General features: G+C 45.2%; 1 protein-coding gene across 1 annotated transcript; it reads left to right on the top strand.

Moving 5' to 3' along the window:
- Nucleotides 1-12845: 12845 nt before the first annotated feature.
- LOC123147642 (protein mago nashi homolog 2) lies at nucleotides 12846-16086 on the top strand. Its single transcript, XM_044566903.1, has 3 exons — nucleotides 12846-13185; nucleotides 13286-13462; nucleotides 15830-16086. The coding sequence occupies exons 1-3, from the start codon at nucleotides 12937-12939 to the stop codon at nucleotides 15893-15895; spliced, it is 492 nt and encodes a 163-aa protein (XP_044422838.1). The 5' UTR covers nucleotides 12846-12936; the 3' UTR covers nucleotides 15896-16086.
- Nucleotides 16087-16429: the final 343 nt, after the last annotated feature.

The following is a 16429-nucleotide window of genomic DNA, read 5'->3' as shown; positions in this document are numbered from 1 at the left end:
ATGCCTATGAGATGCTTCTTCCTTGCAAGAGTGTGCAAGTTCCTCATGCCAGCATGCCCTAGCCTCTGATGCCAGAGCCAGCATTCAGAAGCTTTTGCTAGAAGACATACGACAAGTTGTGGTCCTGCTGAGAAATCTACCACGTACAAATCATCTTTCCGATACCCTTCAAAGACTAGAGACTTGTAAGATTCCATTAGAACCGGGCAATGATATTTTCCAAATATCACAATCATGTTTAAATCGCAAAGCATTGAGACAGACATTAAGTTGAAACCAAGGGATTCAACAAGCATCACTTTATCCATGTGTTGATCCCTTGAGATTGCAACTCTACCTAGACCCAATACCTTGCTTTTACCAGTATCAGCAAATGTGATGTGACTCTTGTCAGATGGACGTAAAGTTGAGTCCATGAGAAGACTTCGCTTGCCAGTCATGTGATTAGTACACCCACTATCAATAATCCATTCTGAAGCAGCTGGTGTCATACCCTACAGTGTAGTTAGGGGGATAGGCTTCATGAAGAGAATTGTGAAGCATAAACATTTGACGAGCAAGTGGATTATGAAAGCTTAGATCGAGGTTAGGACTAATAGGGCAAGTAGCAAGCGACTCAGGAACAAAATACATAATAAGACCATTTGGGCATTTGATCTTGTGCCCTACAAGATGTTTAAGGTCCCCAGCAATAGCTTCAGACGAATTTGATTTTCGGCTGGAGACCTTTCCCTGCAAAAGAGAGTTAAGCTTTCTTAGCCACCCACATCTTCAAGGGTGGCTTCAAAGCAATGATTCTAAGTGCAGCATCTGAGAACTTTGGCTTTGGAGCCCTAGCAAAAAGTCTTGCAGGTGGACAATAGTACTCATAAGAATAAGCAGAGTAGTTCTTGGTCTTATGAACATAGCGGTTTGATGAAACGCGCTCATATTCATAGGCCTGAGTATGGTTTCCCTGCAAAACATTTGCATTAGTGCAACTTAGGTGAGTCATTTGTCTATATGAAACCTTTGGACCATATGAAGCCTGTGGTCTGGGGTTTGTCTTCTTCACTTGTGGTGTCATGACGACATTCATAGGAAGATTCTCCAACAACCTTTTTGGCACCCAGACTTTCTTCGTAGGTGGCCCATTCCTGCAGTTAGTACCAATATACCTGGCAAACACTTCACCATTCTGATTCTTAAACAGTTTATAGTTTGCATCAAAGGATTCATCAATAATAATGGGATTAGCACAAGTGAAGCCAGACAGGGTGGATGGATCCACTGAAGGTTCCTTTGCAGCAACCCATGTGGTTTTGGGGTACTGCTCAGGTTTCCAGTAAGAGCCATCAACATTCATTTTCCTTTCGAACCCAAGACCCTCTTTCCTAGGGTTTGGGTTCAGGATCTGCCTTTTGAGGACATCACATAGTGTCTAATGCCCTTTGAGACTTTTGTACATCCCTGTTTCAAGCAATGTCTTCAACCTAGCATTTTCATTAGCAATAGCAGTGGTATCCTCAGCAGAGGGGTTAGTTACCACATCAACAGTTGAAGATATTGCAATAGTAGCAGCAGTAGAACATCCAGCAACAGAAGTAGCGTTGTCACACTCAATGCATTTAAGACATGGTGGTTCAAATCCTTCCTGAGCGGAACTGATCTGTTTGGCGCAAAGAGACTCGTTTTCCTTTTGAAGATCTTCATGAGCTGCTCTCAATTTCTCAAGATCTTGCTTCCTTTGAAGATAATCATAGGAAAGCTTTTCATGAGTTTTTGAGAGCGTTTCATGACGACTTTCAAGTTCCTCATACTTAACATGAAGATTTTTTATGTCTTCAATTAAGGACTGTGATCGAGTCATTTCAGTGTCTAACAGGTCATCGCTTTTGTCTAACAGTTTTTGAATATGTTCCATAGCTTTCTGTTGTTCAGTTGCAATTTTAGCAAGTGTTTTGTAGCTGGGTTTGGAACCACAATTAGAGTCATCTTCACTGGATGTTTGATAGTGAGTAGTGCGTGTGTTTACCTTGGCACCGCGTGCCATGAAGCAGTAGGTGGGAGCGGAGTAGTCCTTGTCATTTGCATCGGTGTCGGTGATGAAGTCATTGTCTTCAGTGTTGAAGATGGACTTGACAACGCATGCTGTAGCCAGACTTGCAACGCCAGAATTGGACTCCTCCTCAGACTCCACCTCCGCCTCCTCAGAAGCGGACTCCTCCTCTGAATCCATTTCCTTGCCAACAAACGCACGAGCCTTGCCAGATGAGCTCTTCTTGTGTGATGAAGACTTTGAGGAAGACTTGGAAGAAGATTTTGAGTATTTCTTCTTCTTCTTGTCGTCAGAATCATACTCCTCGCTCTTCTTCTTCTTCTTCTTCTTCTTCTTCTTGTTCTCATTGTCCCACTGCGGACACTCAGATATGTAGTGGCCAGGTTTCTTGCACTTGTGGCATGTTCTCTTCTTGTAGTCATGAGCAGACGCTTCATCATTCCTTGAGCTTGATCGTGAAGACTTTCTGAAGCCTTTCTTCTTGGTGAATTTTTGGAACTTCTTCACAAGCATAGCCAGCTCCTTTCCAATGTCTTCAGGATCATCTGAACTGCTGTCAGATTCTTCTTCAGATGAGGAGACAGCTTTTGCCTTCAAGGCACGAGTTCGCCCATAGTTGGGACCGTAGATGTATCTTTTCTCATAAAGCTAAAAGTCATGTGTGTTGAGCCTTTCAAGTATGTCAGACGGATCGAGTGTCTTGAAGTCAGGACGTTCTTGAATCATCCGGGCTAAGGTGTCAAACGAGCTGTCAAGTGATCTCAGGAGTGTCTTGACGACTTCATGCTTGGTGATCTCAGTAGCGCCGAGGGCTTGAGGCTCATTTGTGATGTTAGTGAGTCAATCAAACATGAGCTGGACATTCTCATTGTCGTTTCTCTTGAAGCGGTTGAAGAGGTTGTGAAGGACACTGATTCTCTGATCTCTCTGGGTTGAGACGCCTTCGTTGACCTTGGACAGCCAGTCCCAGACTAGCTTAGATGTTTCCAAAGCACTCACACGGCCATATTGTCCTTTGGTCAGATGACCACAAATGATGTTCTTGGCAGTGGAGTCCAGTTGAGCGAACTTCTTGACATCAGCAGCGGTGACACCTTCACCCGCCTTGGGAACGCCATTCTTGACGACATACCATAGATCGACATCAATGGCTTCAAGATGCATGCGCATCTTATTCTTCCAGTAGGGATATTCAGTTTCATCGAAGACTGGGCACGCAACGGAGACTTTGATTATCCATGCAGTCGACATAGCTAAAACTCCAGGTGGTTAAACCGAATCACACAGAACAAGGGAGTACCTTGCTCTGATACCAATTGAAAGTGCTAGTGATCGACTAGAGGGGGGTGAATAGGAGATTTTTAGGAAAGTCTTCAAAACATGGAAGTTTCGAAGACAAACGATAGAAATAAACCTATTACCATGCAGCGGAAGGTAGACTGCACTAAGCAAGCCATAGTCAAGTATTCAATGAAATGAAGCACGAAGACTAATAGCAGCTAGGCAGTATAGATCAGGATGGAAGATAGTATGAAGCCAATCAGAACAAGCAGTCACTCCGTGAAGACAAAAAGATAATGCAATCATACAATGACTTCACCAGGGCCAACAGTAAATAAAGGAATGGGAAGGATGAAATCACTGACTCATTGAAGACAATGATTTGTTGGACCAGTTCCAGTTGCTGTGACAACTGTACGTCTGGTTAGGGAGGCTGAGATTCAACTCAGAAGACCGTGTCTTCACCTTATTCCCCTTGAGCTAAGGACACCCAGTCCTCGCCCAATCACTCTGGTAAGTCTTCAAGGTAGACTTCCAAACCTTCACAGACTTCGTTCACCGACGATCCACAATGACTCTTGGATGCTCAGAACGCGACGCCTAATCGGCTGGAGGATTCACAGTCCTCAAGTGTAATAAGTCGTCAGATCACACAGACAGGAAGACTTAAGTGATGCCTAACATTCTTTTGGCTCTGGGTGTTTAGGGCTTTATCCTCGCAAGGAATTCTCTCTCAAAGGCTTCGAGGTGGGGTGCTCTCAAATGACAAAAGCCGTACACTAACTCTGAGCAGCCAGCCGTTTATGGTTGTAGAGGTGGGCTATTTATAGCCACTAGGCAACTCGGCCTGATTTGTCCGAAATGACCCTGGGTCACTAAGGAACTGACATGTGTTCCAACGGTCAGATTTCAAACACACATGGCAACTTTACTTGGGCTACAAGCAAAGCTGACTTATCCAACTCTGAATAAGATTTGCTCTCATAGTCTTCACTCGAAGACATAGGATTTTGGTTAAGCATCACTTCAGTCATTCTGACTGGTTCTCTTGGACCCCACTTAACAGTATGGTGGTTCCTATGACTCAACAAAGAAGAAAAAGAACGACGAACTACTAAGTCTTCGCGCTCCATAGTCTTCACGCGATGTCTTCTCTTGTCATAGTCTTCAATGTGAATGTCTTCACATACCACCTTTGACTTCAATGTCTTCATACATTTTTAGGGGTCATCTCTGGTAGGAAAACTAAATCAATGAGGGACTTCTACATGTGTTATCCTGCAATTCTCACAAAATCATTAATCCCTCAACCAGGTTTGTCGTCAATACTCCAAAACCAACTAGGGGTGGCACTAGATGCACTTACACTAAGAGTTCAAAGGACAACATGAGATCCACAAAGCACATAAGAAGAAGATTGAAATTTGTCAGAAAATCAAGAAACTCCGAAGTAATAGCGTTGGATTATATCCAGGTGGCTAAGAATCTGGCAGACCCTTTTACGAAAGGGCTATCACGGATTGTGATAGAAAATGCATCGAGGGAGATGGGTATGAGACCCACGTAAGTTGCCATGGGGGTAACCCAACCTATGTGATCGAAGATCCCGTGAATTAGGACCTGGGAAAACAATCCAGCGGTCAACTGAGGAGAGTATACTTAATTAACCCACTCCGTTGGAGATGCACAATACTCTCAATTTTGTAAGGCAGGCTGACTTTTGTCTTAATGTGTTCCAAAGCTTGTGTAAGCAAGATGCTAACCTATAGAGCATTCTTTGGAGGAACACACCTATGTGAGCCCTACTGCTGGTCACAGTCTATGAGATTGGGCAATCTCTAGTAAGCTCATGAGAAGGTACGGAGTATGACTAATAGGCTCCACCCGTGGGGTTTAGCCTTCAGCAGCCACGTATCAACTCACAATAGGCGAAACTTCTGCACGCCAAACTGACAATTCAAGGCATAGTCCATTGTTCAGTTGTTAAGAAGTCTAATCTTGTTGCTCTAGGTGGAAGTTCAACTTAACAGTCTCCACTGAGAATTCTAGTATATCAAACATTGTTTGGAACAGTTGACAAACTTATGTGCCTCGAGATCTTGTGGGGGATTGTTGGATTATGGATGAGCTTAGGCCCATATAAGACACTAATCCCTGGTTAATCTTGAGGCTCATGTATGAGATGGCAGGTGGTGGGAAGTTTAGTCTCACCTTGCTAGTTGAGGAGAGTCGAGACCCCTTTATAAGGGCTGCTCTACCACTTGCCCTTGGGAGCTTGGGAAGAGGAGTGGTACACGCGCGCTCCTCCTCCTCCGCCGCCCGCCTTGCCACGCCTCGCCTCGCCTCATCACGACACGCGTGCGCGCCGCGGATTGCGGGAATGAGACGAGCCGAAGCTTATTTTTGCCGCTCAGGAATGAATTAATTAATCAGGGATTAATTAACGAGTCGCTAAAATGTGGGCCACTGTCCAAGACGTTGGACTGTGGGCTAACTCGCGTTGCCAGGATTCGTCAACTCCCTTGCCAGGGCTGCGACCCTTGCCGGGACCCACGTATTCGTCGACTCCCTTGCTGGGAGTGCGACCCTTGCGGGGAACAACAACTGACTCCCTTGCCGGGAGTGGGCCGACTCGGTCGTGGGCCTCGGCAAGGCCCATGACTTTCTTCCTTACGGACTATATAAGAAGGCTCTGGCCAGTGAAGTAACCTAATTCGGTTCACTCACTCCCTCTCGCGTGACCTAGCCGTCATGTACTATTCCTCACTCTCTGCTGCCTCCGGCGATCCCATCCCGACATCTGCGTGCACGGCTGGTCGGGAGAGCAGGTGCCTCCGGAAACCTGTCGTTCAAGATCCTGCCCGGGAGAACGACAATAAGGTTTTTGGGGAGCGTCTCGATGCGACTGCTCCCGATCCGTCCCCAACTCCGTTCGCCTCTGCTTCCACTACTTCCTCTACATCAACACCATGGCCGACGACGTCGCCGCTAAGAAGAAGGCCACAGACGACGCCAAGGCTAATGCTGCAGCCGCCGCGTTGGCCTGGCCAACCGGAGGGTATGATCTGTTCATCCCTCGTTTACTCGTACTTATGCTAGCCGTATATGTGCTTCTCATAGAAGGTTTGATTCTATGTTCTGCATGTGCTAGTTTGCTTAGGTATCGCTATGAGATGCATACCTTTTATGCCATGCTTACTATTAACTCATGGATAAGTCTAATTGGAAAAGTGCTAATATTTCCAACAATCCAAAAACCTTATTTTAGGCACTTTTCGATTCAAGGCTTTGCTGCTACTCTGAAACCGGAAAAGTTTACCAGGACGCATTTTAAGCGTTGGCAGACTAGGACCACCTTGTGGCTCACAGCGATGAACGTGTTCTGGGTTGGTGGTGTGTCCCTCACATAAACGATTGCTCCTAAATAGGAGAAGGCGTTTAGGGAGGCAACCACAATCTTTCTGGGAGCAGTTCTGAGTGTGATTGTAGACAAGTTGGTTGACGCCTATATTCATATGGGCGTTGCCAAAAACTTGTGCGATGCGCTCGAAGTCAAATTCGGCGCAACTGATGCTGGCAGTGAGCTGTATGCCATGAAGCAGTTCCATGATTACAGGATGGTTGACAACCGTTCTGTATTGGACCAGGCTCATGAGATACAGTGCATTGCTAAGGAGCTGGAGCTCCTGAAGTGTGAGTTATCGGACAAGTTTGTCGCGGGTTGCATTATTGCAAAACTCCCTCCTAGTTGGAGGAACTTTGCTACTTCTCTCAAGCACTTGAGACGTGAATTCTCTGTTGAGGATGTCATTGGTCATCTCAGTGTTGAGCAGAACTCGAGAGCAAAGGACTCACACGTGAAAGGGGCAGAGGGTTCTTCTAGCGCCAATGTGGTGCAGAAGAACTTCCACAAGTTCAAGGGAAAGAACTCTGTCCAACAGAATACTACCTTTAAGAAGAAGGGTAAGAAGAAAGACAAAAAGAGAGACGGCTTCTTTACTTGTGGTTCAGATGAACATTGGGCAAACAAGTGCCCAAACAAGTACAAGAAGCCAGCACAGGACTCCAAGTCTGTGAATGTCACTCTGAGCAACAATGATGCGGCATCTGGGTATGGTAATCTCTTTACCATACTTTCAGTTTGTCAGTCCACCGATTGGTGGATTGACACTGGGGCCAATATTCATGTGTGTGCTGATGTGTCTTTGTTTTCTTCCTACCAGGTCGCACAAGATTGTTCCATCCTGATGGGGAATGGCTCACATGCTTCTGTTCATGGTGTTGGCACGGTAGATCTGAAGTTTACTTTGGGAAAGATCGTGCAATTGAAGAACGTGCAGCATGTCCCCGCCATAAAGAAGAATCTCGTTAGTGGCTCCCTTCTATGTAAAGAAGGGTTTAAGTTAGTATTTGAGTCTAACAAAGTAGTCGTATCTCGGTATGGACTATTTGTTGGAAAAGGATATGGTTGTGGTGGTTTTTTCTGCCTTTCCCTGGAGGATTTCTGTAATAAAGTTGTGAACCAAATTCATTCTAATGTGAACGAATCCGAGGTTTGGCATTCACGTCTTTGTCACATAAATTTCGGTTGTATGACGCGGCTAGCTAAGATGGATTTAATCCCGAGTTTCACTTTAGCCAAAGGCTCTAAGTGACATGCGTGTGTGCAAGCTAAGCAACCTCGTAAGCCTCACAAGCCTGCGAAGGAGAGACACCTGGCACCTCTAGAGCTCATACATTCAGATCTCTGTGAGATGAATGGTGTGTTGACTAAAGGTGGAAAGAAATACTTCATGACTCTGATTGATGATTCCACTAGATTCTGCTATGCGTATTTGTTAAATACTAAGGACGAGGCTCTACACTACTTTAAAGTCTATAAGGCTGAAGTTGAGAACCAACTTGAGAAGAAAATAAAACGAGTCCGGTCTGATCGTGGTGGAGAGTACTTTTCTAATTAGTTTGATTTATTCTGTGCAGAACATGGTATTATTCATGAGAGGACGCTTCCCTACTCACCCCAGTCAAACGGGGTTGCCGAACGGAAAAACCGTACTCTAACTCATTTGGTTAACGCCATGTTAGATACATCGGGTTTATCCAAGGCATGGTGGGGGGACACTGTATTGACATCTTGTCATGTCCTAAATAAAGTTCCCACAAAGGATAATGAGACTACTCCCTATGAGCAATGGTAAAAGAAAAGAACTACACTCTCTTACTTGCGCACTTGGGGCTGTTTGGCGAAAGTCAATGTGCCGATAATCAAAAAGCGCAAGTTGGGACCAAAGACCGTGGACTGTGTGTTTTCTTGGCTATGCCAAGCATAGCGTTGGCTATAGATTTCTAGTGGTGAAATCTGAGATGCCTGACCAGAAGGTCGGTACAATTATAGAGTCCAGGGATGCTACATTCTTTGAGGATATTTTCCCCATGAAAGATATGCAAAGCAGTTCTAGACTGGAATCTGATGAGACTCCTGAACCTGCTATTCTGATGGAATATTATGAACATAAAAGTGATAAGAGTTCCACGGAGGATGACGAGGAAGCTCCTGTTAGGAGCAAGAGACAAAGGACTGCAAAGTCCTTTGGTGATGATTTCCTCGTGTACCTCGTGGATGATGATACCCCCAGCTCCATTTCAAAAGCTTATGCATCTCCGGATGCTGACTACTGGAAGGATGCGGTCCGTAGTGAGATGGATTCCATCTTGGCTAACAGGACATGGGAGATCACTGATCGTCCTTATGGTTGTCGACCATTAGGATGTAAGTGGGTGTTCAAAAAGAAGCTTAGGCCCGATGGTACTGTTGAGAAGTACAAGGCTAGGCTTGTGGCCAAGGGTTATACCCAGAAAGAAGAAGAGGATTTCTTTGACACTTATTCACCTGTGGCTAGACTGACAACCATTTGAGTGTTACTCGCTTTGGCTGCCTCGCATGGTCTTCTTGTTCATCAGATGGACGTTAAGACGGCTTTCCTTAACGGAGAGCTAGACGAGGAAATTTACATGCAACAGCCGGATGGCTTTGTAGTAAATGGTCAGGAAGGTAAGGTGTGTAAGCTAGTGAAATCTTTGTATGGCCTGAAACAAGCGCCTAAGCAATGGCATGAGAAGTTCAACACTACTCTGACATCTGCTGGCTTTGTTGTGAACGAAGCTGACAAATGTGTATACTATCGCTATGGTGGGGGCGAAGGAGTTATACTGTGTCTGTATGTCGATGACAAACTGATATTTGGGACCCACCTCAAGGTCATTGAGGAGGTAAGTCTTTTCTATCTCACAACTTTGAGATGAAGGACCTAGGTGTGGCTGATGTTATCCTGAACATCAAGCTACTGAGAAATTCTGAGGGTGGAATTACACTTTTGCAATCCCACTATCTTGAGAAGATTTTGAGCCATTTTGGATATTCGGACTGCAAACCTTCTGCAACACCATATGATCCTAGCGTGCGGATTCGAAAGTTCGAAGGTACGGCTGTAGATCAATTGAGATATTCTCAAGTGGTTGGTTCACTGATGTACCTAGAATGTGCTACTCGTCCTGACATCTCGTTTGCTGTGTGCAAACTGAGCCGGTTTATTTCCAATCCGGGAGATGTGCACTGGCATGCTGTTGAGCGAGTGATGCGTTATTTGCAAGGTACTACGAACTATGGAATTCACTATTCTGGGTACCCGACGGTACTTGAGGGGTATAGTGATTCGAATTGGATATCTGATGCTGATGAGATGAAAGCCACTAGTGGACATGTCTTCACACTTGGTGGTGGTGTTGTTTCCTGGAAGTCTTGCAAGCAGACGATCTTAACCAGATCGACTATGGAAGCAGAACTCACAGCATTAGACACATCATGCGTCGAAGCAGAATGGCTTCGACAGCTTTTGATGGATTTGCCGGTGGTTGATAAACCAGTGCCGGCTGTCTTTATGAACTGTGACAATCAAACAGTGATTGCCAAGGCTAAGAGTTCAAAGGACAACATGAAATCCACAAAGCACATAAGAAGAAGATTGAAATCTGTCAGAAAATCAAGAAACTCTGGAGTAATTGCGTTGGATTATATCCAGACGACTAAGAATCTGGCAGACCCTTTTACGAAAGGGCTATCACGGATTGTGATAGAAAATGCATCGAGGGAGATGGGTATGAGACCCACGTAAGTTGTCATGGGGGTAACCCAACCTATGTGATCGGAGATCCCATGAATTAGGACCTGAGAAAACAATCCAGCGGTCAACTGAGAAGAGTATCCTTAATTAACCCACTCCGTTGCAGATGCACAATACTCTCAATTCTGTAAGGCAGGCTGACTTTTGTCTTAATGTGTTCCAAAGCTTGTGTAAGCAAGATGCTAAACTACAGAGCATTCTTTGGAGGAACACACCTATGTGAGCCCGACTGCTGGTCACAGTCTATGAGATTGGGCAATCTCTAGTAAGCTCATGAAGGTATGGAGTATGACTAATAGGCTCCACCCGTGGGGTTTAGCCTTCGGCAGCCACGTATCAACTGATAATAGGCGAAACTTCTGCACGCCAAACTGACAATTCAAGGCATAGTCCATTGTTCAGTTGTGAAGAAGTCTAATCCTGTTGCTCTAGGTAGAAGTTCAACTTAACAGTCTCCACTAAAAAATCTAGTATATCAAACATTGTTTGGAACAGTTGACAAACTTATGTGCCTCGAGATCTGGTGGGGGATTGTTGGATTATGGATGGGCTTAGGCCCATATAAGACACTAATCCCTGGTTAATCTTGAGGCTCATGTATGAGATGGCAGGTGGTGGGAAGTTTAGTCCCACCTTGCTAGTTGAGGAGAGTTGAGACCCCTTTATAAGGGCTGCTCTACCACTTGCCATTGGGAGCTTGGGAAGAGGAGTGGTACACGCGCGCTCCTCCTCCTCCTCCTCCGTCCGCCTCGCCACGACGCGCGCGCGCGCGCCGCCGGTTGCGGGAATGAGCCGAGCCGAAGCTTATTTTTGCCGCTCAGGAATGAATGAATTAATCAGGGATTAATTAACGAGTCGCTAACATATGGGCCACTGTCCAAGACGTTGGACTGTGGGTTGACTTGCGTTGCCGGGATTCGTCGACTCCCTTGCCAGGACCCGCGTATTCGTCGACTCCCTTGCCGGGAGTGCGACCACCGACTCGGCCGTGTGCCTCGGCAAGGCTCACGGCTTTCTTCCTTACGGACTATATAAGAAGGCTCTGGCCAGTGAAGTAACCTAGTTCGGTTCATTCGCTCCCTCTCGCGTGACCTAGCCGTCATCTACTGTTCCTCACTCCGTGCTGCCTCCGGCGATCCCATCCCGACGTCCGCGTGCACGGCTGGTCGGGAGAGCAGGTGCCTCCGGAACCCTGTCCTTCGAGATCCTGCCCGGGAGAACGACAATAAGGTTTTTGGGAGCGTCTCGACGCGACTGCTCCCGATCCGTCCCCAACTCCGTCCGCCTCTGCTTCCACTACTTCCTCTGCATCGACACCATGGTCGACGCCGCCGCCGCTAAGAAGAAGGCCACGGACGACGCCGAGGCTGCTGCTGCAGCCGCTGCATTGGCCTGGCCAACCGGAGGGTATGATCTGTTCATCCCTCGTTTACTCGTACTTATGCTAGCCGTATATGTGCTGCTCATAGAAGGTTCGATTCTATGTTCTGCACGTGCTAGTATGCTTAGGTATCGTTATGAGATGCATACCTTTTATGCCATGCTTACTGTTAACTCGTGGATAAGTCTAATCGAAAAAGTGCTAATATTTCCAACACAGCCCACCCAGGCAGGTTGGCCTGCTCGCGCGCACGAGAAGCTGGAGCGAGGAGCCGAACAATTTTCCATCGATCGCAATCCGTGCAAGAAGTTGGCATTGGGGAATAGAGCGAGATTTGCGAATCCAGCGAAGCTGGAGGACATCCGAACAAGCCCTTAGTCGGCTAGCTAGAGATGAGTGATCCATGTATGTTAGTCTTTTAGGTGTCGACTCTTCCACCTATGTAGAATTTTGCGTACAAACACACTTTTGATGAGCGACCCCGTCCAATGGCGCACGCTATTACACTAAGGCGAGCATTTGGAGGCCATGTTGCTCCTTCATGCTTGCAGATTAATGTTCCAAAGTATAAATTGATGAAATGCTTGCGGGGCGTGCGAACCATTTAGGACCAGTACAATGTAAAAGTTCAACTCTACCAATCTCGATTGCAATCTCCGTGGTTCGAGCATAAATTGATGCAAGGGGATAAATTGATGCAGCTTGATCCCGTCATTGGTACCTTGGCGTGTGAAATCATCTGTGCCATCGGTGACAGGCTCAAACGGAGTCACAAACAAAGGAAAGGAGCAATGAAAGCGACGAGTTTTTTGTTTGTTTGTTTTTTGACGAAAAGTTTGAAGGGTAATGAAAACGAGGTGCAGTTTTGTTTTTTTGAGACAAATTCGCGCCTATCGCAGGCCGTCTATGGGCCCAAATTTGAAGACGGTGGCCCAAAGAAGGAAGAATAAACAGAAAGGGGAGGTCCAGTAAACGTCCCAAGGTTCAGACGAAGTGCCGAGCACGAACATAGCGGCGCTGCAACCTCTCCGCCCCCTACGAAGAGAGAGAAAACCATGGCGGCGGTCGGCGGCGCGGGCAACGGAGCCGGCGAGGAGGCAGGCGGGGCGGAGTTCTACCTGCGGTACTACGTGGGGCACAAGGGCAAGTTCGGGCACGAGTTCCTCGAGTTCGAGTTCCGCCCCGACGGCAAGCTCCGCTACGCCAACAACTCCAACTACAAGAACGACACCATGATCCGCAAGGAGGTCTTCGTCTCCCCTTCCGTGCTCCGCGAGGCGAGGAGGATCATCCAGGACTCGGAGGTTTGTGCCCCGCGTTCCTCCTTTTTCTAGTGACGAACAGAGACCTAGGGTTAGGGTTTTGTGCCGACGGTGATGGTTGAATCTCTGCTGGGATTGGCAGATAATGAAGGAGGACGACAGCAACTGGCCGGAGCCCGACCGCGTCGGCAGGCAGGAGCTCGAGATTGTCATGGGCAACGAGCACATCTCCTTCACCACCTCCAAGATCGGCTCCCTCGTTGACGTCCAGACCAGCAAGGACCCGGAGGGCCTCCGCATCTTCTACTACCTCGTCCAGGTAATCCATTCACATTCTTTCCCAATCAACGTTAACATGATTTGCGCCATGTCAGCAATGTGGATTCTATGCTTAGGTCAGGTGTGAGCTTTCCTATTGGAATATAGCTTAACTGAACATTAGTCTTATTCACTTGGTCGCATATCTAGAGTCCTTAGTGGTAGCAGAAACTCAATGTTTGTCTAGGGGTATTGATGCTTGGTACAAACTGGGAAGACCTTTTATGGCTTTGCCCATGGGTGACCGAGTCTTAGTATTCCTTGTGCTAAACTCATTTGTAATATACCTGATTTAATAGTAGAATGGATCTTAATTAGCTCAAAGTAATCTACTGACTGTGAGATGGTTATTGCAGTATTGCCACGCCTTCATGATTTTTGAGATAAATGACGAGTCAATGGTTAACAAGATGTCAGATTGCCTTCTTCGTCATCCTCTATTAACCAAGAAAGAACCAATTTCTTACAAAACATGCCAATATGATTGATTAATGTTTTATACCCCATAGGAACCTAGCATACCTATCATCTAAAGGAAGCAAAACAATATATACCATATCACATCCACCTTTTGGTATGTAGTGTTTACACGCGACCATGCTAAAAACTTGAAACAAAAGAAGGTCAGCAAATATAACATGACTTCAAGAGGTCAACATCTGTTCTTATTCTGAACCTTTCACTCTTTCCGGCACAACCTGTACTTGTAGGGATGTGGTGTAAGGAAGAAAAAACTAAATTATATGGGAACACAAAAAAGAAAATGAACAAGAAAGGAAACAAGAGCGGACTGTTCCTCCATAATGTCATATTGTTTCTGGATAGCCATACAACCCACTAGTCTGTGACAGTGCCAGTTAACGATTTCTGTTTTGGATGACCATATACTTCTTTGTCTACATTAGCACTAAGGAAATGTCAGCTCTTCCTGTGGATGGTCATATACATCTTTTGTCTATGTTAGCACCCAAGCTATATCAATTCTTCCATCCTCTTTCAGTTGTGCATCTGTGAGGCTGTCACCATATCGGTTTTTGGAAACAGTTAAACATATGAACCACAGATGTAGACCCCCCCCCCCCCCCACACACACACACACACACAATTTTTTTTTGTATCTTAAAGTAAGAGCACTCGTTACATACAATAGATAATAGAAATTGCTCTGTTGTTTAATGTGGATTTAATTTGCAACTAAAAGATCTGGAACAATGTGGTTTGCTTATAGAACTTAAAGGGCTACCTGTTTTACCAACCATATTTCGTGGTATGGTTTCTTACTAACTGTCAATAATCTGCATCTTTGTTAGCCTTCTTGGTTGCTCTGTTAATCAACATCAACACATTTGTAATATATCTCCTGCTTTCACTACCTGAGATCTTGAAAACTATGTGTGGACAGTGTGAAGCAAAGATGGAGGTTTTGGGTTGTTACTAATATCAGTAACCATTTTGAACACAATCAGTTTAGAATTCCTAACCAGACCGACTATTCTAGATGTGAACACAGAAAACATGATATTGCTATACATCAGTATAATCGATGGATGCATCAGGTTCCCTTAGAGATTTTGCAAGTTGAGTTCATAATAGGGTTAAAAAAATTGTTTGAGGCTGATGTTGGTTAGGTGGTCACCTCTGGCCGTTAGCTACCTGCTCTGAAGCTCGCTTTCCTATCTGTTGCCCAGTATGGGTTGTAATGACTAGCTATGATGCTAATTTCTTTTATTTTCTGTGCTTCATTTCTAAACTGGTAACCTCAGCATATTTGCTTTCTCTATAAATTTGGGCCGAGAGGCCTTCTGTCTAAAAAAAGTTGCAGGAGAAAAATTATTGTTTGTTGCATGTTCTATTTTACTATTTTTGGGGACCTATCGTTTAGTGAATTAGGTGATTAATTGCATCTCAAGTTGACAGTATGATACCATATGGAAAAACTGAAAACCTTCTATATGATGGGGTGTGTTAGTGGAAAAGGATAACATGTTCATTTTGCCTTATTTCTGATGACATTCTTAAATTGGTTCTTCTACCTAATGAAAATATCCAAACTCTTCTGTACCATAGATTTATCATTACATCCTTAGTCTTCTGTTAGGTTTGCTTAGTGGACAACTGTCATGAGCGACCATGTGTTAATAATTTCCTAGGCACATTAAGGAACTGTTAGTGGCATGTGCATTATAGTTAAAAAGTTTAAAGTGGGGGCACAAAACCACGTAATTAGCTGCTGCTCTTAACCCCACCAAGGCAAATGGATTAATTAGTTTAAACTGTTCTGAGGATAACTAGTATTTTGTTTTTTCTGAATACTGTATGCCTGTAACTGAAAACTATTCCTAACATTTGTGGATGTTTTTGTTTGCAGGACCTTAAATGTTTCGTGTTTTCACTTATCAACCTCCACTTTAAGATCAAGCCTATTCAACTTTGAGCTCTGTTTGGTTCTCCCGGTTGTGTTGTGGTACTGCGAGTGTTAGAGAATTCTGTACTTATGTAACATGCAATGAGTTGCTCCTGGTGCGGTTTGGTATGCGTTGAAGATTCCTTTTGGCATCGCCTGAGGTTGTTGGATTGTGCAAACTTTGAGTGCCCATTGATATTTATATGCATGTTTGTTTTGCAGTCTCGTGCCTTTCTTTTTTTATCAGTGCAGCAGCACCTTTTACCACCTTTTATTGTTTATGATCAACAAAGGCCTCCTGCTGCCTTCTTGACTGTCCATCACTAGTTTGCTGATCCATCTGGTCATGCACGGCTTCCATCAGGATGAATCTTTTGATTTGTAACTATTCTTTCATGAATCATGAGTTTTGCACTTGTGCTAGCAAAGCTGACAAACAAAAGAGATCCCCAAGTAGCATTGGAGATAAAGCTTTTGGCATCTACAGATTCTTTCATGAGTTGTGCACCTGTGCTGGCAAAACTGACTAGTAAAAGATACCCAAGGTGATTAAAGGCACCTTTT

Source organism: Triticum aestivum, chromosome 7A (assembly GCF_018294505.1).
Source record: "Triticum aestivum cultivar Chinese Spring chromosome 7A, IWGSC CS RefSeq v2.1, whole genome shotgun sequence".
In the NCBI taxonomy this organism is placed as follows: domain Eukaryota; kingdom Viridiplantae; phylum Streptophyta; class Magnoliopsida; order Poales; family Poaceae; genus Triticum; species Triticum aestivum.
Note: the sequence above shows the minus strand (reverse complement) of the source record. Positions and strands in the feature narration are given on the sequence as shown.